The sequence below is a fragment of the Biomphalaria glabrata genome, chromosome 3 (genome assembly GCF_947242115.1).
Source record: "Biomphalaria glabrata chromosome 3, xgBioGlab47.1, whole genome shotgun sequence".
In the NCBI taxonomy this organism is placed as follows: Eukaryota; Metazoa; Mollusca; class Gastropoda; family Planorbidae; genus Biomphalaria; species Biomphalaria glabrata.
Window position 1 is genome coordinate 48,601,454 of NC_074713.1, and position 27,919 is coordinate 48,629,372.

The following is a 27,919-nucleotide window of genomic DNA, read 5'->3' on the forward strand; positions in this document are numbered from 1 at the left end:
ATACCATGGCTTTATTCGACACAATTAGACTACAGTAAACAGTGAATGAAACCAGCACGTCTCGCGTAACACTGATGCAGACTATACACACACACACACACACTGGACATGAAACACACACACTGGGCATGACCTTCGGACACGCTGGACGCACGCAGAAAATCAACTCAGTTACACTACAAAGCTAATAAGATGAGAATTTTAAAAAAATTGCCAACAATGTGACGAACTTGACTTCAACCGTTTGACTCACAGTAGAGCAACAGGTCCTCGACAGTATTTCGCCATCGGTCTCTGTGGGTGAAGGTCCGCATCCTGTCGTCTTTGCTTCTTGTTCTATTATTTACATCAGTGGTTCCCAAACAATTTCCTTAACTGAACATTTCGTACATTTTGAGTATTTAGCGGAACACGTCGCGCATTCTGAGTATTTAGCGGAACACTTCGCACATTCTGAGTATTTAGCAGAACACTTCGCACATTCTGAGCATTTAGCGGAACACTTCGCACATTCTGAGTATTTAGCGGAATACTTCGCACATTCTGAGTATTTAGAGGAACACACTGCACATTCTGAGTATTTAGCGGAACACACTGCACATTCTGAGCATTTAGCGGAACACTTCGCACATTCTGAGTATTTAGCGGAACACTTCGCACATTCTGAGTATTTAGCGGAACACACTGCACATTCTGAGTATTTAGCGAACACTTCGCACATTCTGAGTATTTAGCGGAGAGATTACGTCACGTGCTGGCCTACTATTTCACTATTCCAGTAGTTCGGGGACCACCGATTCAGGCCTCGCGAAACACTAGGGTTCGCGGAACACAGTTTGGGAAACCCTGATGTACAAGTTTGCTTTATTCAACGTTAAAAAAAAAAATTCATCCTTAAATTTGTCGGTGCACAAGTTTCCCATGGGCTTTCATTGGTGTGCGCCATGAGCTCTTGTTGAGAGGAATCACCAAGACAAAAGTCTTTTTGTAAAATAGTTTATTTAAAGGGTGAGGTTTAATTCCTTTACCCGGGCTCGGGACCGGTAAGACGCTAGCCGAGGATCAAATTACAATTAGTACTATATGATCTATAGGTCTGTGTGTTTCTTTGTGTATTGAAAATGTTATAGGTGTAAAATAAATGTATTAATCAAGATTGATTTATTTCATTATGGTTGTGAGTTCTCCATTTTTAGCAGCCTACGAAGGAAAAAGCCAACATAGCTTTTGAGGTGTCCGCTTATCGATTACTCCGCCACTTGACATCTCTAAAACTCCGCTATAGAGTCTGGTGTGAATGTACACTTTGGTTTCTTATAGTTATAATGTTTTTTGTTTGGTGTAATGCACAAATTGTAAGACAAATTTCCATACGGACAATAAAGATTATTATTATTATTATTATTATTATTATTATTATTTAAATTCCTATTTCAGTATCGTTTTGCATGAAAATAAATTGCGAAGGCATTTGTTTCTTAAAAGCGAAATCTTTTGTTTTTATAATTAAGAAAGATAAACGTGTCATTACACATAATAATAAGGCTCGTCTTCGAGTCCGAAGATTAATGAAAATGCATTATTCCCGTGGCTACGCAGCCCCAGCTGTGACCTACATTATATTAGCAGCCATGCCAGTAGTCATATTAGCAGCCATACCAGTAGTCATATTAGCAGCGATACCAGCAGTCATATTAGCAGCGATACCAGCAGTCATATTAGCAGTCATATTAGCAGTCAGCTGTTTGGTAATCTGCAGTAACAGTCGACTCCGCTATAGGCCTAATACAAACATTCTGCTATTGCAAGCAGTTCGCAACGTTTGAAAGGTTCAAATGGAGCTTTTGAGAGTAAATACTGAATTATTTACAATCCTGACATTTTTCAAACGCAAACCTCGATTTCTTATTCAGTATTAACATATCAGGTAGACAGCAGAACTTCCGGATATCTCTTTTTCATTCAGTCACGTCTGCCAGGGATTCTCCTCCTGTTAAGCCACCGATTTAACAACGCAGACTTCAGTGTATCAAAACGACTTTACACAAGTAAAAATTAAAAAAGACTTTTTATTTTAAACAAAGCTTATGTTGATTGAAATTAATTTTTTATTGATCTAGAGTATTGTAGACTAACAATAATAAATTTGTGAGATTGGAAATATTTTTTTTTATTGTTTTTGTTTAGCGTAACTTTCATGTTTATAGCATGATCTGTGCACTATGGTCCAAACACTTTTATGGACCAGTTGGGGTGCATGGTATCAGGGAGGTTTTAGTGCGTCCTTCTCCTAACCTTTTTTTTTTTCTGAATTCGAACTCGAGGTCTTGAGGTTCCACGCTGGAAGGGCGACGTGCTAGACAGTGCAGCAAAGGACGTGATGGCACGACAACATCAAAGAATGGACAACTCTCTAACTGAAGAATGGACTCCCCTCTAACTGAAGAATGGACTCCCCTCTAACTGAAGAATGGACGCCCCTCTAACTGAAGAATGGACTCCCCTCTAACTGAAGAATGGACTCCCCTCTAACTGAAGAATGGACGCCCCTCTAACTGAAGAATGGACGCCCCTCTAACTGAAGAATGGACGCCCCTCTAACTGCAGAATGGACGCCCCTCTAACTGAAGAATGGACGCCTCTCTAACTGAAGAATGGACTCCCCTCTAACTGAAGAATGGACTCCCCTCTAACTGAAGAATGGACGCCCCTCTAACTGAAGAATGGACGCCCCTCTAACTGCAGAATGGACGCCCCTCTAACTGAAGAATGGACGCCTCTCTAACTGAAGAATGGACGCCCCTCTAACTGAAGAATGGACTCCCCTCTAACTGAAGAATGGACGCCCCTCTAACTGAAGAATGGACTCCCCTCTAACTGAAGAATGGACGCCCCTCTAACTGAACTTTTCCCATAAAATATTAGAAAAAGAAAAATGCAAACAGAAATTACGTTAAACAAAAACACAAAGCTTATAGTAAGTTGATTGCATCAATTTGTTTTGGAGAAAGAAGGGGGTATATGGGAGGTTACCGTGATAGGTTTATAATAGATTTTTAAAAATTTAAGTTGTAAGTTTTAAGATCTTAATTCGAACTAGAGGACTTAAGCTTATAGTCTAGCCTCAGTGCAATTGAAGTGCTTATGAAAATAAAATGGTTTCTTAGCTATCTATTAATGTGTCAAACATTTAACCGAAAAAGTACAAAAGGGGCTAATTCAACTCATTTCACCTGATCAGTCAAGTACAGTTTATTTTTTCTTGTTCCAGATAACAAGCATAGTAATTAATTACCAATAGTTAATTAAATTTTGTTGTTGGTTTTTTTTTTTTTTTTTTTTTTCAGATAAAAGAAATAATTGTGCAGAATTTGAGCTTGATCCGTGATTAGGTGTCGGAGTAACAACGTGTACAAACGTTTGACCAGACAGACAGACAGACTGAGTGAGTTTTAACGAGTGTGTCATGTGGCCAGCACAACAACTGACATCTTTCACTTTCCCCAACTAATCTCAGGTAGCCATTAGAGTTTGTTTTTTTACGACTCGAGGGAGTCTCGAAAATCACGAAATTAAAACATCTCAGTTATTAACGAGATTTAAATTCGAGACTTTCTTCGGACTTTCTTCGGTTCCAAAGCCAAGCGCTTTACTGTTCGTCCACCACAACCCTATGATATAATACCTGGTCCCTATATTTATGCACCTTCTTCTAGACCAAAAAGATAAATGATAGTAGAAACATTATGTTTCGGTACTCATATGTGACGGTCAGGGGTTAGATATCATCGATAATGGTTTCCATCCACTTAAATCCGGCCATGCTCATATATTAAACACGTTTTGAATTTTTAAATTCGCCATGAAATATTTTCTAAATCAATCAATCTTGGCTTAATAAAGGTTCTTGGCATGTGTTTTCTACTCTATGTATTACATACAGGGAAAAAAAAAAGAAAAGAAAGTTTTGTTAAAAATAGAAACAGGGGAGACCATTGTGTTCAAAGAAAAAGTAATTCGGATTGAAAGCACATGCTGGATATAAGTTTGAAGTCTCTTGTTCGGTTGAGAAATGTCACAGCGGTAGTAGTTCTTGAAATTTACTTTTTAATTTCCATTTTTTTTTCTTCAAAATCTCTGAATGAAAAGGATTTTGATTATGTAAGAGATTAAGTGTCAACTCCTGAGCTAATGCATTCAACTACTGAGCTAATGCATTCAACTCCTGAGCTAATGTATTCAACTCCTGACTAGGATTGGATCCAAGGGATTCAGGTTAAGAATACAACGTACTGTAACATAGCCTTGAAGGGTATCAAATGCCAATGACAGTGAGTGTGAACATATACTAATAACGCCCCCCCCCCCAATAGCTGGCTTTACGCTTCTAAATTTATAATGTACTAAAATTCTTCTGGATTCTTTGCATAAAGTTCCCACAATTCCACATTGACCCTAACTTCTTAGTTTATTCAAGTCGACGTTATCTATAAGCATCTGCTTCCTTCCACACCCCCCCACCCCCCACCCACTCACCAAAAGATCCCGAAATTTCAAAATCCCAGTCTTCAGTACGATTCGAACTAGTGACATACGGTTCAGAAGCCAAGCGCTCAAACACTCACCCGCCTCTTTTATTCACATTATAACAACAGTATTATATAACTAAATCTTTATTTCTTATTCTAACATATAAAACAGTTTATGAAAAAATATTCTTGTTATAACTTGTATTACAATTTCTAGTGGCAAAAAACCCAACGTAAAATAGCCGAGAATGGATGAAATAACATCGAGAAGTCTACGAACTTCACACCCTTTAATTTCGATTACCAGCAAAAGGACAAGCTTTGAAAACAACTGATGAAAACACAGAGCTACTACATAGTCTACCTATAATAATGTTTTCACTTTGTATATTTTACACAGGGAGGGGCATTAAGAACCCCCACATTTTGAATGAATCTAACCAGTTTTTTTTTTCTATTTTTTTTATACAAACTCAAAAGCTTTAAAGTTTAAACTAACCAAGAAGATCCTAGATTCTTTTTGCGGCGCGACTATACAAAATCTGCTAACATACGGAATAACTTGTTGGCAAGGCAACGCTTCATCGAGACTGTTGCGCCGCCTAGAAAACATCATAAAAAGGGCATCAAAAATTACACTCACAACATTACCATATTTAAAGGAACTTTTTGAACAAAAGTGTCTAAGGAAAATAAAAGAAAAAAAACTTGGAAGACAACGGCCACCGGCTACACCAGAGAACAGAGCGATACAAAAACTCGTTCGTACCTAACTCGGTCAGACTATATCACCGCCACTCGTTAATAAGGGAACATGAAAAGCACCAAGATGCCTGTGTGTAGTCGCTGAATGAACTATTTATTATTATATTATACTATTATTAATATTATTATTATTATACTATTATTTTAAATAATACGAATAATACTCAATGATGTATTTCAAGGGAAACAATTCAAGCTTGATAACGACGTTCAAGGGAACTAAATACCAATAGTAGTCATGCCTGTTAGAAAAAGATCATCTTTATGCCTAGGCCTTATGTTCCCAATACCAATAATCTGAATGGCGTAACAGCGTAAAGAAGCAAAGTAATAGATGTTTTGAAAACAAAATGGAATTTTGCCTCTAGACAAGACTAAGTACTTGTTCAAGTACTACAGAATAAACTATTATATCTTTCTTGTTCTTGGAATAAACAAATAGCTTCAGTTGGTGTTTGGTGTTACATTATATTGACAGCAGTGGAAGTCTGTATAGACGTCCAAGCCATCCTCACTTTAAAACCGGATCTACACATTTCAAAAAGAAATTTTTGTTACAAAATATGCATACTTAATAAGGGATATAAGATAAAAATTACAAATATACATCTTTCTTCACAAAAATATGACATGCCGTAATATATATATCATCGCAATAAATGCATTTATATGTGCATTGCACACAAATTCTATTCAAAACCCCAAATTATCTGGCACTTTACATTGTAATTTATATATCACCATAGCAACAATATATGAAGCCACTTAACACACTTTCTCACTAATGTATGGTATATTGAAGAATAACACACGCTAACAGTGAATAAATATTTATGGACATCAATTAACGTTTGTGTTTTTATATATGTTTTTATGTGTGGTGTTTTCAATTTTCGCTAATCATGCGCTTGCCGAATGCGGCGTAGGAGGGAGGACCAAAGCGACCATATTGAGAAGCAATCAACCGAATCTCAGATCTACCAATACGATGCTCCCTTACAGCTTCTAAGCCATGGCGGGATGACCACCACAATGTCTCATTTAGCCCCGCAGTGCGACAATTGTGAGCTTGTGAGAATTAGCTCTGTTCAGGTATGACCTCGACTTGAGCCCGTGTTTTAATGCGCTCTAGCTCGGTGAGAATAAAAGAAAAAACTATACGGAAAACAGTTCATGTTTTTAACTTTGTTTATCAAGTAGGCAATTCATGTTTTTTGTCTTTCTTTATCAGGTAGGCAATTCATGTTTTTGTCTTTCTTTATCAGGTAGGCAATTCATGTTTTTGTCTTTCTTTATCAGGTAGGCAATTCATGTTTTTGTCTTTCTTTATCAGGTAGGCTATTCATGTTTTTGTTTTGTTTATCGCGTAGGCGATCCATATTTTTGTCTTTGTTTATCAGGTAGTCAATTCATGTTTTTGTCTTTGTTTATCAGGTAGTCAATTCATGTTTTTTGTCTTTTTTATCTGGTTGGCGCTATAGAAGTTTTGTTCATCCCAAAGGCACCTATTACAGCTGCGTGCAAAGATGGATTTAGATAGTGATAACTTTGGTAGTATATGTGTAATGATAGTTTTAAAATATCAAGACTTTAATAAATTCTTGCAATAACAAAACAATTTCATTCTAGCATCATCAGCACACTCCGACTGACCACGATACATGTTGAGTCTGTCCACACCTTCCTTTACTTTAATGTCTTTAAGGTTGTCTTTAGACAGCTTGTGCCAGGGGTTCCCAGTGCTCTTTTCTACAGACTCCACGACGGCCTCAAACACCCCATGGCCAGGAACAGTCTCTACCTTTAACTTAAAGATAGACTTAGCAACTCCTGAGTCACCATTGACATCATGTAGTCTTAGAACTTCCAAGATTTTATGAATGGTTAAATTTTGACAGATGGTGTAGTCAATCTTTGAATTCAAGAAAGCTAGAACCATTTCCGAAAGAAACATTGAAAGCTCAGAATTGGCGTCAACATTAAGCAAATTTTGGTAGCCACAAAGACAAAATTCTTGTGGGATTGCAGCTTCGTTGCAGGTTCTGTTTCTCGGAATCTCTTGAAACAAACTGATCCCATGTTTAGATTTATGTATTGGGCTATATCCGCCTGCTTTGAAATACAGAAGATCTTGAAGCGTAGCATGCGTGTCAAAGTGGGTCGTCAAACGTCCGGTGTTTGTCCAGAGATTTCGAGCTACATCCGGGTATTTCTTGAGAAACCAAGTTGGAAAAGTGTATAGGACAAAAGGCGTTCGGTTCTCCACATCGCCGAGGTGTGTGTAACGGAGATTCCCGAAGCGAATGCCGTGGTCGGAGAAGGTTAACAGTAAAGTATTGTTGAGATGACCTGTTCTGTTAAGCTCTGTGTAGAAGTTGAATACATGTTCATCAACTGATGAAAGCATGGTCACATCGTCGTGTGAGATACGAGTCGAATACTGGAGGGAGAAAAGAGGCTTCTTGGGAAATGCATCCAAGAAGCGCTGCAGATAATCATACTGGAACAGAATTTCAGGTCTATTTCCAATGCAATGTCTTCCAGCTTTCCATATACCGTTATCACTATCTAATGCGAAACTCAACGCCTTGTTGTAGTACGTTGTAGGGACTTTATAAAATCCATTTAACCGGAAATTAAAGGCACCGATTTTCGGAAAGTCCTCGGAAAAGAACGTTCGGTATCCAGCTTTTTCAAAATCTTTCCAGAGCAGGTCAAATTCGTCCGTGCTTTTTCTACTATCCCACCATTTGCGTGTTTCTTCTTCAGACTGACCTGTGAACAAACCCAGGAAGTTTGGAAAGGTGTTCTTGCCCACCTGGCTGTGCTTCGTCATGTCGAAAGATTGGAAGTCTTTCACGAGAAGATTGTACGTCTTGTTCATTGCTCTCATGAAGTGGTAGCGAGATACTCCGTCGAAGCCTATCATGATGACGTTCAAAGTTTCTTTCGGCGATGACTCGATGAGCCGCTTCTGCGATCTCAGGTACTCGGTCTCAAGCAGATTGTCCAGTTTTGGAATGAGTGCGTAGTAGGTTTTGGATAAAATCTGGGGCTTTGGGGGTGTACTCGGAGCATACGTAATTCTAAAAGTGATGCTATTGTTTACATTCGAACGATTCAAAGGGAGTGTCAGTGTGGATGACACAGTAACGTGGCTGGTACTTGTACTTCCGGAATAAGATTTTGAGGTGGATGAGTAAGTGCTGGCTCGTACCCTATCCTCACACGTGACAACAAAGTACTCCGCCTCCGAAGGAAGCTTAATGTAGTTATTAAACTCTTTGACGATATCGCTGTAGGCAAATAGTACGTCTCTATTCGATTTTCTGATCACGTCTTGATATTTACAAGTCACGACAGACGAGGGAAAGTTTTCTTTGATCCTCGTTTTGTTGACTATTAGCTGGTTGTTTTGAATGTAGGTCAGATCTGGGAGTGCCCCAGTACATGACAACGTAGGCCTGTCCAGTCTGGCTAGTCGGACTACGTTGGGGTGAAAAGGGTCTAAATGTGGAAAACTACAACTTAGCCCATTTTCTTGACTACCATTGTCCAACTTACTGGTGGCCTCTTCATTGAAGAGCATTGAGGAAAATCTAGAGACCACGGATTGGAAAAAATCATTTGGTTTTGATGCATTCTGTAAAAGTAGAACTTGAAACATATCAGTGGATCTGTTTATATAGCCAAGTGCGAGGAGTCCAAGAAAGGATGCACATATTAATACAACAAAACATCTGTTTAAGCTTGTAATTTTGGATTGTAAAGCTGAAAGAGAAGGAATGAGATATAACTAGTAATCAGTATAATGAATTATAAAGCAGTTGAACAACGTAACAGTTTGACAGTTAATAATGTATGAACATAACAATGTAACAATATACCAGTATAACGGTGTGGGTGACTGCATGGTCGTGTGGTATGCGTAATATCGTTTAGACTTCTCGATGGTCCCAGGTTCACAGCCTCACAGCACCCATCCCCCGTCGTATTTGCGGGAGGTTTGGACTAGGAAGTAAATTATCTTTCTTCAACTCTGAAGGAACATCCGAAACATGTAAAACAAACATTTTATCATGTAATAACAAAAGTGTGACCGTTAACAATGTAACTATACTTCAATGCAAAGGAGGTTACTGTCAGTGTCAGGTTGTAACTTTAAGCCTGGGCTCGTTGCCAGGGCCCCTGTACACATTCATACTCAATGATGACTAACTGTATTTAATTTTATGAATTATGTACAGTGAAATGAAATATGACATAGTCTATTGGTGATTGGTTTGGGGAATAGGAAAGGCGGCTGGTCTAGATCTACTCGGCGTGGCTGGCCACATGACACCCTCGTTAACCGTGGGCCACAGAAACAGATGACTTTTACATCATCTGCCCCATAGATCGCAAGGCCTGAAAGGGACACTTTTTACTACTACTATTGGTGATATGAAAGAGTATCATAAATAATGTTGCTGTATGAATATATAGGCTTACTACATCGTTCAATGAAACGTACTTCACCGTGTGGTTTCACGAGCCCAACGAAACACCTCAATATCTATCTGGCTATCTTGACACAAGTGACACAACACTAGTCCACAGCTGGCTCCAGATCAAACCCACCTGCCACTAGCTACCCTAAACAAGGTTGAACCAACAAACCAAAAAGAAGAGTTTAAGAAGTCCACAAACCGGCACAAAAATGCAATGAAACAACAAAGGTGTGTTCTAAAATTGTGCAAAGAAAAATAATTGGTGACAGAAAATTATAAAGTACCCACTGACAATTAGTATGTTTATTGCTAATGAGTTTTTGATCTTTTGTTGTGGGGTTGTTTTTTTAACAAGTAACACGTGATAATAAAAAGTCTTTTGCTTAGGTCACGTGTCAAACATTGTGTGTGGCCACTCAAGTTTCTGTATAAAGAGAAGATTTAAAAAAGAAACACAAACTGTCTAATTATATTTCTAGTTTTATGTGTATGTAAATTATTGATTTAGTTGCAATTGAAACAACTTCTGTTTACATATATCTATGAGTAATCATATTTCTATCAATGATTTGCCAAATAGAGTTGTATCACATGTCATTAATAAAACTCCCCACTCATAATTTTATGCCTGTACAAACACCATCATTCCAGCCGCAATCAAATAGTTAACAAACCAAGTCTATCTTGCTCTATGACTGTATATTCTACCCCCAACAACATGACCCTGGCTATAACTAACTCACTACACTCATAATACCATAGATTTAAACCCAATGACTATTTACTTCTTAGTAGAGAGCGCTTCAGAGTACTATTCGAGGCTGATCTTCGAAGCCCCAAGACGATGACCCAGTGAGTAACTGGAGCCAGCTAAAAGCTATATTTCAGGAAGTGACGGCCACAGACTATATAATCCCTATATTGATGAAACTATAAAAAAATAAAACAAAGCATTAGGGTTTATTAAAAGAAATCTCTATACATCAAATAAGAATAAAACTAAAATGTTATTTAACTTTGATTAGGCCAATAGTAGAATATGCATCCTCTATTTAGAACCCCTCAACTCAAGAAAACATTAAGAAACTGGAGCAGATACAAAATAGAGTAGTGAGATTCATAACAAACGAATATTCACATTTGACTAGAGTAATATTATTAAATTCAGATAAATAACAAAACCATAGAACAAGTACAAGAATATAAATATCTAGGTACAACTATCGTTAATTAACTGAAATGAGATAATAGCGTTCATCAGCGACTCTTCTATCTCAAAATGCTAAGAAAATTTAACATAGTCAAAACAATAATCAAACTTTTCTACACAGCAACTATCAGCAGTCTAATCAACTTTACCATCACCTGCTGGTATGGTAATGCTTTACTGGCACAAAGACATAGACTTAACTAATTTGAAAATCATCGTATATCACCCAAATACAGCTACCATCTCTTGAAGAGCTTTTTCAATAAAGATGCCTTTCCAAAAAACTCACGATTCTTAAAAACAACCTACACCCATTAAACCACTGTTACATAAGATCTGAACGAAGTGGTCGTCTCCTTTCCATTAGGACTAAAACAAAGAAAGATTTTAAAACTCCTTTATCCCACTGTCGGTCAGAGTGTTACAAGATCAGCTGTCGTCATCGAGAAGTACCTAGAAGTCAAACTCATAAAGCGCTGGTTGTGAATGTGTATGTGTGTGAGTGATTGCTGTTCGAATTTTTTCATCCATATATATTTTTTGTAGTTACGCTGAGGTTGTCAATTGTAGTCAAACTGAATTTCCATTTTATTGGATCCATAAAATTATCTTATCTTACTTTATCTTATTTTATCTTATAAATACAACGAGGAACGCTTACAACGATCCAGCCCATTTCAAACTTGCATGCTCTTCGGCTAGAAATACTTCTCTCATTAAGTGTCTACTCGTCTCAGCACATCTTTATTTCATGTTGTTTAATGTCATTTGACTTGGATATTCTTAATTCGCGAAATATTGCCCAGCATACTCCTGGAAAACAAGTTTCTGAAGATCAAAAATTTCGCTGGACCCCGTTAGGAAAGAATGCAGCGCTCACCCATGCCTCAAGGAGTCCACAAGCGAAACTATATTGGTCTAAGCAGCGATGTCCAAACGATGTCCTTGACTCAGTGCTATCTTGACGTTTCTGCTCTCAAGTTCATAGTGAGGCCAAAGAGGATTGTGTGTGTGTTGATATGGCTCGTGACATCTGCCGAAAAATGCTGTGTACAACTGGTCTAAGTGGGTGTCAACAATTAAAGTTAACGAAACAACACTGTCAGGCCTATATGCTACACCGACGTAGTGAAATCAAAAGTCTTTAAAGTTTAAAAAAGAAATTATGCTCACTTGTTGTTAAATTTTTAATTTAAATCATCTTACATGTTAATCTTATATTATAAAATAGAATGTGAAGCGTATGTATGTATGTATGTTACTTATAGACATCCAAACCGCTTGACCAATCTTGATAAAACTAGGCAGGAATGTTCATTGGGTACTAACTTAGACCGTAGTGTATGTATTGTAGCCCTAAAACAAACTTAAGACCCTCAAAAAAAAATAAAGTTGTCCGACTCTATTACAGCTATAGTATTTTATGGATCTAGGCCATGGTTACCAATGTTAACATGAGAAAAGATCGAAAGGATTTAGACCTAGATCTAATTTTAAGAAATACACTTTTTTTTTACTTTGACACATGAAAATACAAAAGAAGATCCATTGATTTCATTATATAATAAAATTAACCTTCAATTTTGTGTTTCAAAAGCATTTTTTACATAAATTAGTTCCTGATATCTGTGACTACAGATTTCCTGGCGAACATTCTTTCATTATACATTACCAATTGGTTACACATTAACACATCTCTCTACTGAGTCTATTCCTAGGTCTAGGTCTAAAACTCTTATTGAACTCTAAGATAACAAAACTTCTTTTCGCAAAGATAGTTTTGTGCTTTAACACATAAACATACTAATTAATGTCCATTCATTTGATATTTTAATCAATTTAACATTCAAATTTGTTTTTCTAAAGCATTTTTAATACATTCGTTCGCTGTTCACTAAAGCTGCGTAGCCGTGTTGAGATAGGCCTATATTCATTCATGAAAAAGGTCACGCATGCGCAACACAGAATGAACTCTATAAAAGCCAATTTTTAACTCTAGATTAGTGTAGATTTAGATCTATGTCTACCTCAAGATCTACTTTATACTTTAATACATGAACATACAAAATTAAGTCTATTCATCTCAAATTTTAATCAAATATATGTAGGCCTACAAGCAAATGTTTTAATTTGAAAAAATGGATTTAAGCCTATTAGCTATTTTTATTTGATAGCTTCATTCACACTATTTTTACATTGACACATTCGCTTTACTTTTTACATTATTATTTCGTTTAATTGTGACTATATCGACAGTAATGCGCAAATAAAGACCCGCGGGTCGCAGGTAAAATATGTCTAGTCTACTATATATATGGAATGAATATTCATGAAATGTTATAACCTAACTTTAAAGTGCTCGACACCCATTTCAAAGTGTAACAATCAATGAATATGTTGTGAAATTGTAACACGTTTCAAGAAAATAAAATACCAACAATAGTTTTCATTGAGGACATTTGTTGGAGAACGTCGAAATGGGGAGGAGGGGATGACAACACGAGCTACTACGCCTGGCGACACCGACCCTTGTGACGCCACTGTGTCTTAGGTGTAGATAAGGGAACCTACTCGTGTTTTTCTTTTCTAATGCTTAGAAACATACAGAGTTATTAATGCCTAAGTGTACATGAAGATTTGAAACCAGAAAACCAGAAACCAGAAAACTCTTATCAGTGGCCTGTAGTATAAATAGTAGCTAGTGTTATGAGCAGCGGGAATGTGTTAGTTATAGTGTTAGAACTAAAAAAAAAAAAAACAAAGATATCTCCATTCATTTAATTAGCCCAAACAGTGACAGATTCATAACTCTTGCGTCGTCTACTTGTTCACAGCAGAAAGCAAACCTGAGTTTAAATAAACTGAGATTGCAGAGAAAAACTACCTTAGATATAAAAAAAACCTGCTTATAAAATGTATCTGCTGCAGGAATAGCAAATAGTCTGACTAGAGTGACATGACAGATGATTTCAGAGGTTCCGAAAGTAGAAAAAAAAAACGCTGGTTTTGAGTGGTCTGTCTGTTTGTATATCCGTCCGTCTGTCTCCTATTAAATATCCGGTTTAACGATATTTTAAAGCATGCTTAAAAACGAATAACCGCAACAGTTGAAAACTTTTTTAGTTTTTATAATTAAGAATGGAAAGTTTTTTTTATTTCATTACAGATGTTAATGCTACCAGTGATAAGACGTAAAACGCTAATCATGCACATTGCATAACGTCGCATTCTCCCAAGATCACACCCTCATAGCCTCCACAATCTAAAAAAGAAAAACGTGTTTTATTACCAAGCTTTAATCAACTCACTCCGTCTGGTCAAAAGTTGATACACATTTTTCCCTCCGCCACCCAATCTCGTATCAAACTGAAATGTTGCACAAATATTTCTTTTACCTGACAACACAGGCATCAATAATAATAATAGTAGAAAATTAACCAATTCGTCAAACAATTATTGGTAATTATTATTTTGTTTAGCATCTCAAATAAGGGAAAGAAACTGTACTTGACTGGAGTGGTGGTATAAGCTGAATTAGTCCCCATGTATAGGTCGCTGCTCTAAATTGATGCAAACAATATATAACAATACAATCTTTTAAAGTCCTAAGTAACTCACTAGCAGAGGGATTAGTGCAGGCGTCAGCCAAGAGTTCAAATTCAAAGTGTTCCACACCCTTTTTAAATGCTTTTAAAAATCAATTTAAAGTGAAATTCCCCCATATAGCCCTCGCACTCCACTTTCACCACCTCGCACCCGCCCTCATTGTACCAAATGGTCTAGATAAGTTATAGGATCATAGCGTATTGAGAAAGCTAAAAGCATGACATTGTGCTAAACAAAAACAATTGGAAAAGATATTTCTGATGGCACAGATTTATTTTTATTAGTCTAGCTCTATTACAAATGTAATCACATGACTGATCCAAAATTAATGGACCTCATTCACCAATCGTAAACAAACACTATTTAGCCACGTGATTCTCTATATCTTTAATACAAATTATGTAATTTATAAAGGCTGTCACGTGATACGTATTTTCATTGTTTTATCAATATTATGACGTGGCTAAATGTGTTTTTTTTTACGATTGGTGAATGAGGTTCATTGATACAATTACACAAAGTATAAGCTTTGTTTTTTTAATATTATTTTTTGCTTTTTCTTGTTAGTTTTTAAAATGCAGTTGGACTGTTAGAGACTCCATAAATATCCTTCCCTGGGTCTGTATGATGCACTATGAATGAGAATGAGAATATTGCTTATCACTGGTGGAATATGTTTAGATTAGTTGATGAAAATAATTCTTTTCAGCATAGCGTCCATTATGATATAATTTAATTTTAAAAAATATTTTAAAATTGTTTCGTTACATTACGAAAGTACAATCATTCTATCTGTGGCACTTACAAAATCTAAGAATCTCTAGATTCTATTTAATTTTACGTTTGCTTACAAGGCTTTAATCATGGCTTGCGAAGCGTGAAAAAGGTGAACATTTTTCCAGGTTCTGGATCCAGCCTTGTCGCGAACCCAACCGAACCTCCATCGAACAAGTTAGAGTCAAACTTAACCAATTATTTGGAGTCTATGATGAAAGATCAAATTGTATCGTTTTGAAGCTATCAAATAGACCGAAAGTGTTGCGTGTCTTGTAATATTCCGGTTACATCCGCTTATTATTATTGAAATTTAAACTGAAAATTTTGACTTTTTTCAATATTTAAAATGTTCACATATAGACATTTTCGTATTTGAAAGGTAAGTTCCCCTCTCAGACCATGCGGTCTATAGGGCATATGATGTACAGGTCATCCGTTTCCGTTAACGAGGGTTTCATGTGGTCAGTACAACGACCAGCCGTCTTTTCTTTTCCCCAAATAAAGTCAGAATCCCAATATATCTTGGTTGACTCAGAGGTGCCCTAAAGATCCTGAAATAAAAAATCCCAGTTTTCACCAGGATTCGAAGCCAAGCGCTTCACTACTCAGCCACCCCGCCTTCCATATTTGAAAAGTGGCTTTAAAAAACAACAACATATGATTTAATTGTAACCAACATAACGACATACGTCTAAGGAGTTCTCAAACTAAAATATACTCTTACTTAGGTCTGTTCAAGAAAAAAACAAATGGCTGAATTATTTAGGGTCTACTTACACATGATGGTCACGTGATAAAATTGGACAAACTTTTATTGTATGCTTGTAAGGTCAGAGTTTAGTTTCGAACATTTACAGCACAGTTCAGAAAATATCCAGTTGGAAGGACTTGGTGCCGCCAACACAGCACAGAACAGACGAGAGAAATTTGTTTAAAGGAACAGGAGCTTATTTCAATCAAAGTTCTTCTTATGAAATTCTTTAACCTTTGCCCTATTCAATTGTCTGCCCTCCTATTTTTTTTTTTATCTCGGTAATATGATATCCAATCCTCAACCAATCTGGTGCAAGGGACAGACCCAGCTATTGCAGTCTAAAGTTCGCACTCCTAACACAAACTTATCCCTCCCTCCCCCACCTGATGGATGTCCCTCTCATGTTGTATTTGTAAACTAGATTACAGAGGACGTGTAGGGGAGGGGTATTTATCTGTTTCAAGGTACAGAGGAGGGAGACATACAGTTGAATTGGGGGGGGGGGTGATTAGTAACGCGGCGGAATGATTGAGACTTTTGCCTAAAAACAAAATATTAAATTATACAGTAAGATACAGTCTAGAACAGCGGTTCTCAACCTTTTAAGCTCGGCGACCCCTTTTTACAACCCCCCACTCTTCCGCGACCCCCACCCACCCACATTTACACAGCAATAGAAGAATTGACAAAAACAATCCATTTATCGATGGTCTTAGGCGACCCCTGGCAAATCGTCAATCGACCCCCAAGGGGGTCGCGACCCACAGGTTGAAAACCCCTGGTCTAGACTATAGGTTTAAAGGGTTAGAGAAGTATATAGCTTCAACGACAGGGTCGGATTTGGCTTCCGAACTGAAATCTCTTGAGTGCGAATCTAGGTGAAAAATAAAATGGAGATTTTGAATTTTATGATTTGCACAACCCTTGTAAGTGCACCCCAACTCTACGGACATGGAATGCATTGGGACATTAAAGTGTGCTAGAAACTGATGAGATTTACATCATAGGATCCATAGATCGAAAGGTCTGAAAAATGTAACTTTACCCCCCAAGGATAGTAGAGTATGATTGTTGGTAGACTCAAACCTTATGTGGTATCTGTTGAAAGGAGGCGTATCTTTTGTAATCACGTGACTTTGTTTTTAACCCTATTAGATCAACATTTTTTTTTATTCGTACTGGAGAGATTACATTGCCAAAAACACATAAGTGTATTGTTTATACATTACGTGTTAAAAGTCCTTATATTTGTTAAATTGCTGCTCTCTTTCTTATCAGAAGTACTACACACATATATAGACAGACAACACATTAATAGCAAGTTAAAATAAAATTTGACATCAACACTTTAAAATCAAAATTTCAATATACAATTTTACATAAAATATAAGGTCATCATTAAAAAATCAACACTAAAACATCAACTTAATAACATCAACTTTAACATTAACTTTAGCATATGCTCTACTAAAAAAAACCACTAATATCACATTTAACATCAGATTAACAACAACACTTTAACATCAACACATTAACACCGTATTAAACATCAACACTTGAACACCGTATTAAACATCAACACTTGAACACCGTATTAAACATCAACACTTGAACACCGTATTAAACATCAACACTTGAACACCGTATTAAACATCAACACTTGAACACCGTATTAAACATCAACACTTGAACACCGTATTAAACATCAACACTTGAACACCGTATTAAACATCAACACTTGAACACCGTATTAAACATCAACACTTGAACACCGTATTAAACATCAACACTTGAACACCGTATTAAACATCAACACTTGAACACCGTATTAAACATCAACACTTGAACACCGTATTAAACATCAACACTTGAACACCGTATTAAACATCAACACTTGAACACCGTATTAAACATCAACACTTGAACACCGTATTAAACATCAACACTTGAACACCGTATTAAACATCAACACTTGAACACCGTATTAAACATCAACACTTGAACACCGTATTAAACATCAACACTTGAACACCGTATTAAACATCAACACTTGAACACCGTATTAAACATCAACACTTGAACACCGTATTAAACATCAACACTTGAACACCGTATTAAACATCAACACTTGAACACCGTATTAAACATCAACACTTGAACACCGTATTAAACATCAACACTTGAACACCGTATTAAACATCAACACTTGAACACCGTATTAAACATCAACACTTGAACACCGTATTAAACATCAACACTTGAACACCGTATTAAACATCAACACTTGAACACCGTATTAAACATCAACACTTGAACACCGTATTAAACATCAACACTTGAACACCGTATTAAACATCAACACTTGAACATAAAATTTAACGTGTAATTTAATGTTAACCTTTTAACACTTTAATATCAACACCTTAGCAACAACTTTAACATACACAGCTTTAACATCAACACATTAACATCAGTGTTAATGTCAACACATCAATATTAACAATAACCTTTACTTTAACGCTAACCTTAAGATCAACCAGTTAACATTAAGCATTTAACTTTAACAGTATTACATTGACAACTACAACTACGCTATTACACCAACACAATTAGATCAACACAATCACATCAACACAATTACATTCGCTGTGACGACAATTAATTAAGACATTGCCTTTAAGTCTAAAGTTAGGATGGGGAAGGGATGGAGGCAATGTGTTACGAGAACACGCAGGCAAAAGCTTAAGCTACTTATTATGACATATCTAACACAGACAAAGCCTTTGTTTACCGAAGATCGATCAAAGTACTCTGTTCGCTGCCTGCACCCGTCTTTGGTGTAAGCATTAAATCTTTTACTTGTTTTTGTTTGCGAACAAAACTAAACAAAGCGAAGAAGGCTGAGACTTACAATAACATCAGTCCTTTGAAGAATTTTTTTTTGGTCAGAAATGTCATATTGTGTTTCTTCTACTCGTCTAAACATCTAAACAGGCAGTAGCGGAGCAAGGTATAGGCGACGTGGGCGGCTGATCACGGCCTCGCGATTCAAGAGGCATCGCACTTCGATGGTAATTCCATTACTTAAAAGACCAGCTTGCGGTAATAGGCCTCCAGAATCATCCAAATACACCACAAAGATGTCCAAAGCAGTTTCAGATGAAGTGATTTAAAAAAAAAATGTTGTTTTTTTTTGTTGTTTTTTTTTTTGTTTTTTTTTTTTGCTTACTTGCAAAAGAAACTGTAAAAACTGTAAAATCTCAAGTAATGTTCAACAAACGTCTTAAGATTTTGATATATCGACAGGCACAATTACAGAAAATTTTATCGCAGAACATTTAATTGGCACAATACTGGGAGAACTAAATGAGTTAAACTTTCAAAACTGTTGCGTCCAAGTTCATGACAGTGGTGCATAATTGGTAGGTTTTAATTGTATAGTTAAAGCTCGTATATTGTGGATTAATTCTAAGTTTAAAAGTATTACAAAAGAAGACATATGTTTACGTGTAAGTGAGAGCAGCAGCTTACAACGCTCCCAACCAGATGAACCATTACAAAAACGTATCACTTTTATACCCAAAGTCATTAAGCAGATAGCTCTAATGCATTTCAGAGAAATATAGTAAAGGAAATTTTATTTTTTTATTTACATTGTCGTCTGAACGTTCAACTGTATTAAACAAATGTAAATTAAAGCATAACATAACCCCTACGACATTGCGGTTTTATGTATTTTATTTCTGTGGTGACGTCCTGTAATTGTAAAGAACTTTCGTTTATATAAAATAGTAAAGTTGCCTCCCCTCACAATTTCAGACCATACGACCTACAGGGCAGATAATGTTAAGGTCATCTCTTTCTGTGGCCCACGGTTAACGAGGCTGTCATGTGGCCAGCGCAACGACCTACCGCCGTTACTTTTCCCAACTAATGCCAGGCACCAATTAGAGTTGGGTGGACTCAGGGGTGCCGTAATGATCCCAAAATTAAAAATCCCAGTCTTCACCAGGATTCGAACTAAAGACCCCTTGTTTCGGATTAGTTCCGAAGCAAAGCAACCTTACAACCCAGCCACCACGCCTTCTACGCCATCGTTTAATTAGTCCATGTCCATGAAAGAAATATTAATATGGAATAACCCATGAACGGTAAGAAAATAAAATAGAATGTCGGTCTTACTAAGGTATGGTTTTAATTCAGCAGTTCAAGCAGAAATTCATAAAACTTCATTGCGACATTTGTAACGAAGTTCCATAATCTGAGCATATGAAGCCGAACTAACTAGCGTAATTTGAATAGCGAACATCTGAGCTTTACCGAGAGAAGTAGAGTTTGGCATTTGACAAACTTGGTTCGTTTTTGGAAAATGTATAAGGTCTCTGAAAAAATATTTGTGGTGTCTGTACAGATGGTGCTTTACGTTTGCTAATATGTTGGTCTGTATTTCATCATTTGGTACAGAATGAGTCAGCATTATCATCGGAACTACGAATATTAGCAAAGAAGTCACTGCCACAAGAATTACAGAAAAGCATTGTCACTAGGACCAAATACAACATTCCTCGATTTGTCTGAAAAAAATCCGATCCTATCTAATGAAACTTAGATCAGTAAACAATATTGGACGAAAATAATATTTACATGTTGCCCACTTTATTTTTAGAAAAAGATACCAATAACAAAACAGAGCTAGGCAGGCCTTAGGGTGGAATCCCGAGGGCACGAGACGTAGAAGACCAAAACGAACGTAGCGACGCAGTGGACTAGATCAGTGGTTCCCAAACTTTTTTGTCTCGTAGACCCCTTGCCATGTTTTCTGCTTTTCGGTAGACCCCCTGCTTAACTTATATTGCATTTTTTTTCAATTTAAAAAAAACAACTAATTTCTAATTTTAGTGAGTTGAATAGTGAAAATGCAATTTAAAGCTACATATTAAGTATTAAATAATAACTAATTTTATTGATTAAATTCAAATGAAATGTAAACCAATTAAATTAGCAATTAATATGTTTTGCTGAAATCATCAAACACACTGGAAATGTTTTTTTACCCCGGCTTATCATCTGTTCCTACGGATGTCATGTTTCATACATTCTATGAAGAAGGCATTCCAACATTAAATATTTATTCATTTATTTGTATTAAGAATCAGTGTAAAAGTTTTCGCAAAGAGTTTCTCGTGTATTTCTTGATCTTTCACGTGTCCGCGTAACCTTTTTCACTAAAGGAGAAGGGTGAAGGTGAGTAACTGGCACCTTAGCCAGTAGGCTTCAAGCAGGAAGGGCTCATTAGCCACATAGCAGAAGGAAAACTGATTTCAAAACGTTGCTGTCTTGCAACTATACCGAAACATGGGAAAGCTGTCGTGGGTTCATCATCATCATCATTCCTTTGGGTTCCTCATGGAACATAGGGCCTTGACAAAAACACGCCACCCTCCACGGTCTCTTGCTAGTTTTTTGATGATTTCCCAGCTCTCCCCGATCCTCTCGGCTTCTAGTACACTGCGTCGCCATGTTCTTTTTTATTTTCCTCTGCGTTTCCACTCTAATGCCTGTCTAGCTCTGTTGCTGGTATCTTTTCTAAGGGTGTGACCAATCTATCTCCACTTCCTCTCTAAGATCTGCACTTCTATATTTTTCTGTCCACTCATCTCCCACAGTTTGGTGTTTTCTACTTTGTCGTACCGGTGTATTTTTAGGATATTTCTCAGGCATCTGTTGATGAAGGTCTGTCCTTTTTTTGTTGTCGCTTTAGTTATTTTCCATGTTTCAGAACCATACAGTAGGACAGCCTTGACATTAGAGTTAAAGATTCATTGTTTAGTCTTGTTTGAGATGTGAGGAGATTTCCGGGTTGGTTTCAGCTGTGTAAATGTCTGACGCGCTAGATTTATACGGCGTTTAATGTCTTCATCTGTTCCACCTGATATACTGAATACACTCCCAAGGTATATACAATTTTCTACTTGGTCTATTGTCTGAGAATCCAGTACGAGGGTTAACCTGAGGAAAAATAAGGAGCTGGCGACCCTTAGGCAGTTTGCAGCACACAGCGCTACACCCTATCACAGCCTGTGACGCCACTGATCCCAAACTGTATATATTTCCTTTGCAAAGAATCACATAAGAAGCTTTTAATTTGATAACTCATGCCACCGATGTGCCATAGAACTGTATTGTTTCTTTAAGAAATTATTTTAATAATATCAGATGTAGGTGTGTGTAAAACAAACAGTTTTCACAACTACAACGGCTGGTAAAATCAATGTTTTACCTTTAGTGTTTTCCATATTTTGCTATAAGTTAAGATATATTGTAAGACACTCACAAACCAACATCTTCTCTATATGATGTTGAAGAGAGATTGTGTGGGTCTATTCAGAACTTTATCTTTGAGTGTTAGACAATTTTTCAAATCTTTATCTACTTTGTCAGGGTGACATTGTCTCAGATGATCCTCTAGCGCAGTGATGCCCAAAGTACGGCCCGCGGGCCAGATCCGGCCCGCGACGTGATTCCCTCCGGACCGCCGAAATGTTGACACAAAGTGTAGAAAATACCCCCTTTTTTCCCAAAAATTAGAAATGTATCTTTACTTACGTTAGGTGCTTGAAGCCCTCGATTTTTCTCCTGATTGATTGGTTCCATGACATTTAACATTTTTGCGTTTATGAAATAGGTATCTGAGTGTAGAATGTATGTTTTGTACCAAGAAAAGTGAACGGTTCTTTACTTTTTGTGGAACATGATTATAAGCCAACATATTTTTTTTTTGTATAAAGAAAGTGTGGCTTTTTAAAAAAACAAAAACATATTGATGACATTATGAAACAAATATAACGCATTCTTGGTTTGAGCCGCGAATAAAAGATTGTTAAACTACGCCTAGATATTGGAGGATTAATGGTATATTTACCAAAAAGAGACAGGAAAATGACTCGGTTGTAAAGCTAGCTACAATGTTGCTGATATTTTAAGTAGAGAAATGAAGCCATCTTTCAAATATCCCATTAATTTATGAAGCACAGGATCTACGGGTTTCAGGTCAATATCGTTTATGTAGGCCTACGTTTTTGTTCATGTGGCCCGCGACACGAGCGTCGGAAATAAAAATGGCCCGCAGGTCGAATTAGGTTGGGCATCACTGCTCTAGCGTAATTGGTTTCGTATCATTATAAAAAAAAAAAGTCACTTAGGCAATCGCTTGTTTGACAAGGAAGGAATGAATCTCAGTTTTATATAATCAACGCTGGACAGTCTACATTTCTTGTTGTTAAACATTTGTTACATGTAGACAAAATAAAGCTTTTTAAATACGTATTGAGACTAAATACCACAATTCTTTGGTTTGATTAGCAGGATAAATATTGAAAGGATTTACCAAGGTACAAATCATTTATTAGTGTATAAAATAATTACATTAAATGGATGTAAAAATTAAAGTCACGATATGTTTAAATGAAATCTATTACCGTAGACCCCCGTGGACATCTCATAGACCCCCAATTTATTTTTTCACTTTCGTAGACCCCCTGGAAGTCTTCGTAGACCCCTGGGGGTCTATATAGACCACTTTGGGAATCACTGGACTAGATGAAGCCGAGAGGGCAGGAAAAGAGCTGGGAAGCCATTAAAGAACTAGCAAGAGACCGTGGAGAGTGGCGTGTTTTTTTAATGAGGCCCTATGTTCCACGATGAACGCAAAGGAAAGGTGGTGAACTTTATGTACTCTCTATGAGGAAAATAGCATTGAACCTGACAAACGAATAAAATGATAATTTCTGTGAAAGAATATTTGCACGTACCTGAGGAAGAAATGTCATCAATCTTTCCCAATCTACCTGACATCAAATTGAAGATGTTTCGGAGATATCACAGGAAAAGTGTATTGGACTCATTAGTAGTAATACAGTGAAGAACATGGCGCTACACTTTAATGGAGTACATCAGAAAACTGGACACCAGGCGGGAAGAGACTTGAGACGTTGCATCAATGGAGACAGGTCGCCGGCCAACGGCGCGGGAGGATTTAATTCTAAGTAAGTAAGCGAAAAATGATTTCTCTTCTATATCAGTTACAGTATATCAGTTATATCAGTTATACAAATCTGGATCAAGTGTCTGAAGTCATATCCCGTTATATCTGTGTTGCGCCTTTTATTTATTTTTTTGCGAAACAGTCTTCCATCCTTTTCATGATCAGAACAAGACTAAAGGAAAGGATCTTGCAAAGACTGTCCTGATCTGATGAAACTAGAACTTGCTCAGAATGTCGCAGCAGTATTATTTCAATAAAACAGACCATGGCCATGCTTTTCTAATTGTCACATAAGAATGTAACATGGATACGGTAAATAAGAAATAAAAAGAAAGTAAATAAAAGTAAGTCTATGATAAAATTTCATTTATTTGAAATTTGATAATAAAGAGAAATATATCTTACAAGAATATAATTTACGCATTACTTCCGGATTTAACATAGACCTTTGGCAATTCCTATCAGATATGTACATCAGGATTGAGATTACTTGTGCTTATGAACGAAAATAACGGTTGGGGATTGGCGCAAATTGGGAAATGGTATCAAAAAATGTGGTCGTCGATTTTAAAAAGTTGAGAACCGTTGCCATATAAGCGCAAAAGGTAGCTAAATGTTCTTGGACTAGTTTGGAAAAGGAGTTGAGTTAGTGTAGGGCAGCAACTTCTCACTGGGACAAGGGTCAACTCAAATGTAAACAAAATTAAAACTAAATCTTTTGGATAGGACTTCATAGAGGCAAACTACACTAAATTGTAGGTTAGTTATCTAGATACAGACTTTGAAGATGAGTGAGAGAGAGAGAAAGAGAGGGAGAGAGAGTGTGTGTGAGAGAGAGAGTAAGAGAGAAAGAGAGTGAAAGAGAGAGAGAGAGTAATCGAGAGAGAGTGACAGAGAGAGTGAGAGAGAGAGAGAGTGAGAAAGAGAGAGAGTGAGAGAGAGAGAGAGTGAGAGAGATAAAGGGAGAGAGAAAGTGTAAGAGAGAGAGAGTGAGAGAGAGAGAGAGAGAGAGTGAGAGAGAGAGTGTGTGTGTGTGAGAGAGAGAGAGAGAGGAAGAGAGGGAGAGAGAGAGAGAAAGGGAGAGAGAGAGTGTGTGTGAGAGAGAGAGAGATAAAAAGTAAAAAGAGATGAAATATAGAGAGAAAAAGAGGAAGACAAATTAAAAGAGGAAGAAATATACAAAAGACTGCCTCCTTCAGTCGTAGAATGACTCGGGTTCATCTCATGGAACCTCTTTTTTACGTTCCTGTGGAGCCCTATTCTGAAGGGAGAGAGAGGGGGTAGGAGAGAGAGAGAGAGAGAGAATTATAGAGAAACAAAGAGCGATAAATAAATAAAATAGAAAAAAAAGATAAAAGTAAAGACCAAAAGAGAGTCAATAAGAGTTTATGACCATCACGTGATAGGGGAAGAAAATCAAGAAGAGAGGTGTAAATATATGGTGCCAAAACCTTATCAACAATTTCGCTATGCATGTACTTAGTAGGTTGACAAGTGTAAGAGTGTCATTTATAAACTAACTAGACTTTAGTCTTGAGTAAATCCTTACAATAACAGAATAATTTCATTTTGGTATCTTTCACACAATACGACTGGCCACGGTACATGTTCAAACGGTCAAGGCCATCCCCGACAGTGACATCCTTCAGGTGGGCAGCTGCCAGCTGCTCCCACGATGCGCCGCCGCTGGTGTCGTCAGCCTGTACGCAAGCCTCGAATATTCCATTCCCTGGAAAGGTGCTAACTTTGACTCTAAACTCAATCGTTATTTTGTCAGATTTATCTTCCAATGGTGGAAGCCTAATGACTTCTAGTAGTTTCAGTACTGCTAAAGTATGGCATAATGTTTTATCTACTAATGAGTTTATGTAGGATATGATGGCCATGGAAAGAAAATCAGCCAATTCAGTGTTTGCGCTTATATTCAGAGGCTTTTGATAACCGCACATGCAAAACTCATGAGGAATGTAGGCAGATGTGCAAGTTCTGTTTCGGGGAATTTCCTGAAACAAACTAGTCCCATGTTTAGATTTTGGTAATGGGTTGTCTCCGCTTGATCTGAAATAAAGAAGGTCCCGAGCGGTGGCGTGAGTGTCGTAGTGTGACGTCAGGCGACCGGTGTTGGCTTTGAGATTTTCTGCAACATTCGGGTACTTCTTGCGAAACCAAGGCGGAAGTGTCAAAATTAAAAATGGCGTTTGCTTCTCAAAGTCGCCCGACAGTGTGTGCCGAAGTGGACCGAAGCGAAGTCCGTGATCGGAGAATGTGATGAGCATAGTATTATTGAGATGCCCAGAGCTCTTCAGCTGTGTATAGAAGTTGTGGACATGGTCGTCCACGGCTTTGACCATCGTCGCGTCGTCGTGACCAATGCGAGTCAGATAGACCAACGAGAAGACAGGCTTAGTCGAGAAAGTCTCTAGAAATCTTTTCAAATAGTTGAGATGAAATAGAACTTCCGGTTGATTACCTATGCAGTGAAAACCATCCTTTTTATACTGGCGATCTTTTTCTATTGCCATACTGATGGGCTTGGTATAGTGTACAGTAGGTACTTTGTAAAACCCAGGTAAATAAAAATTAAATGTCCCAAGCTGGGGCCAGTCTTCAGTAAACATGGTTCGGTATCCAGCCCTTTCAAAATCCTTCCAAAGAAGATCAAACTCGTCTACTCTTTTCGTCTTGTCCCACCACCTGTTTGTTTCCTTTTCAGAGCTTCCGGTGAGCAAAGGAAGGAAATTAGGGAAAGAATTTTTACCCACTTGACTGTGCATAGTGAAGTCATATGACTGCAAGTCGTTGACTAAAAAGTTGTACGTTTTGCTCATGGCTCTCAGAAAATGAAAACGTGGCACAGAGTCGAAGCCAATCATAATCACGTTCATGGTCTCGTTCGGAGCTGCATCAATCATCCTCTTCCGTAATCTTAAGTTCTCAAGCTCGGCTAGTTCTTCGTATTCGGGTATCAGCGCAAAGAAGTTTCTAGACACGACAGTAGATCTATTAGTTCTAGGCGTGTTACGTAAATACGCAGAATTTCTGGGGTTCAAACCCAAACTAAGGGTTCCTTCACAGACCACGAGAATAAACTCAGTTTCTCGAGGCAGTCGCGTGAAAGTCTGAAAGGGTTTGCTGAACGCCCCGAATCTGGTGGACAAATCCCTGTCATGTCTGGTTAGGGTTCGATACTTACACGTCACATTTAAAGAAGGGAATGTCTCTTTCAGTTTTGTATGATTAACAATCAGATAATTCCCTTCGAGGTAAGTCAGGTCCGGCAATGTTCCATTACACTGTAAAGTTTCTCTATCCAGTTTGGCAAATTTCACAACGTTTGGGTCGAAAGGATCAAATTTCGGAAATGTGCATGAGGCCTGGTTTGACTCCATTGCAGAAGACTGTACTCTGCGACTGAAGTTAAAGCCAAACTTTGAGAGCTTCTTTACCGCATCTTGAACGAGCTTGCTCGAGTGCGTTCTGTTGAAGGAGACTATCACTCGCAAGATTTCTCCCGATAGTCTCCCCTGGTCGACGACATACATGCTAACAAATACTAGACACACCAGCAAGATCAAACACTTATTTAAACTTCGGAACTTGGTGAGTGACGCTGAAAAGAAAAAAAATACATTAGGATTTTCATGACATATAATTAAATCTTCATTTAGTATTTTGTTTTTACAAATTTTAGCTGCTAGTATTGTAATGTACTAGCTTAGAGAGTAGGTTAGTTATTTAGATAAA

At 37.4% G+C, this 27,919-nt stretch overlaps 3 protein-coding genes across 3 annotated transcripts in view; all 3 read right to left on the minus strand.

Moving 5' to 3' along the window:
* LOC106061499 (uncharacterized) overlaps window positions 1-27,919 on the minus strand; it is a 125,227-nt gene that overhangs the window by 72,607 nt on the left and 24,701 nt on the right. The window lies entirely within an intron of this gene.
* On the minus strand, window positions 4,658-16,505 carry LOC106061502 (uncharacterized). The gene is made up of 2 exons (XM_013219667.2): window positions 16,155-16,505; window positions 4,658-9,065 (listed from the first exon to the last, which is right to left on the minus strand). Exons 1-2 carry the CDS (start codon window positions 16,156-16,158, stop codon window positions 6,877-6,879), a joined length of 2,193 nt encoding a protein of 730 aa, XP_013075121.2. The 5' UTR covers window positions 16,159-16,505; the 3' UTR covers window positions 4,658-6,876.
* LOC106061509 (uncharacterized) lies at window positions 24,602-27,779 on the minus strand. Its single transcript, XM_013219674.2, has one exon. The coding sequence runs from the start codon at window positions 27,715-27,717 to the stop codon at window positions 25,696-25,698; it is 2,022 nt and encodes a 673-aa protein (XP_013075128.2). The 5' UTR covers window positions 27,718-27,779; the 3' UTR covers window positions 24,602-25,695.

Bases quoted from the DNA above. Each gene is read 5' to 3' on its own strand.
- LOC106061509 (XM_013219674.2), bottom strand. From the start codon at position 27,717: ATGTATGTCGTCGACCAGGGGAGACTATCGGGAGAAATCTTGCGAGTG.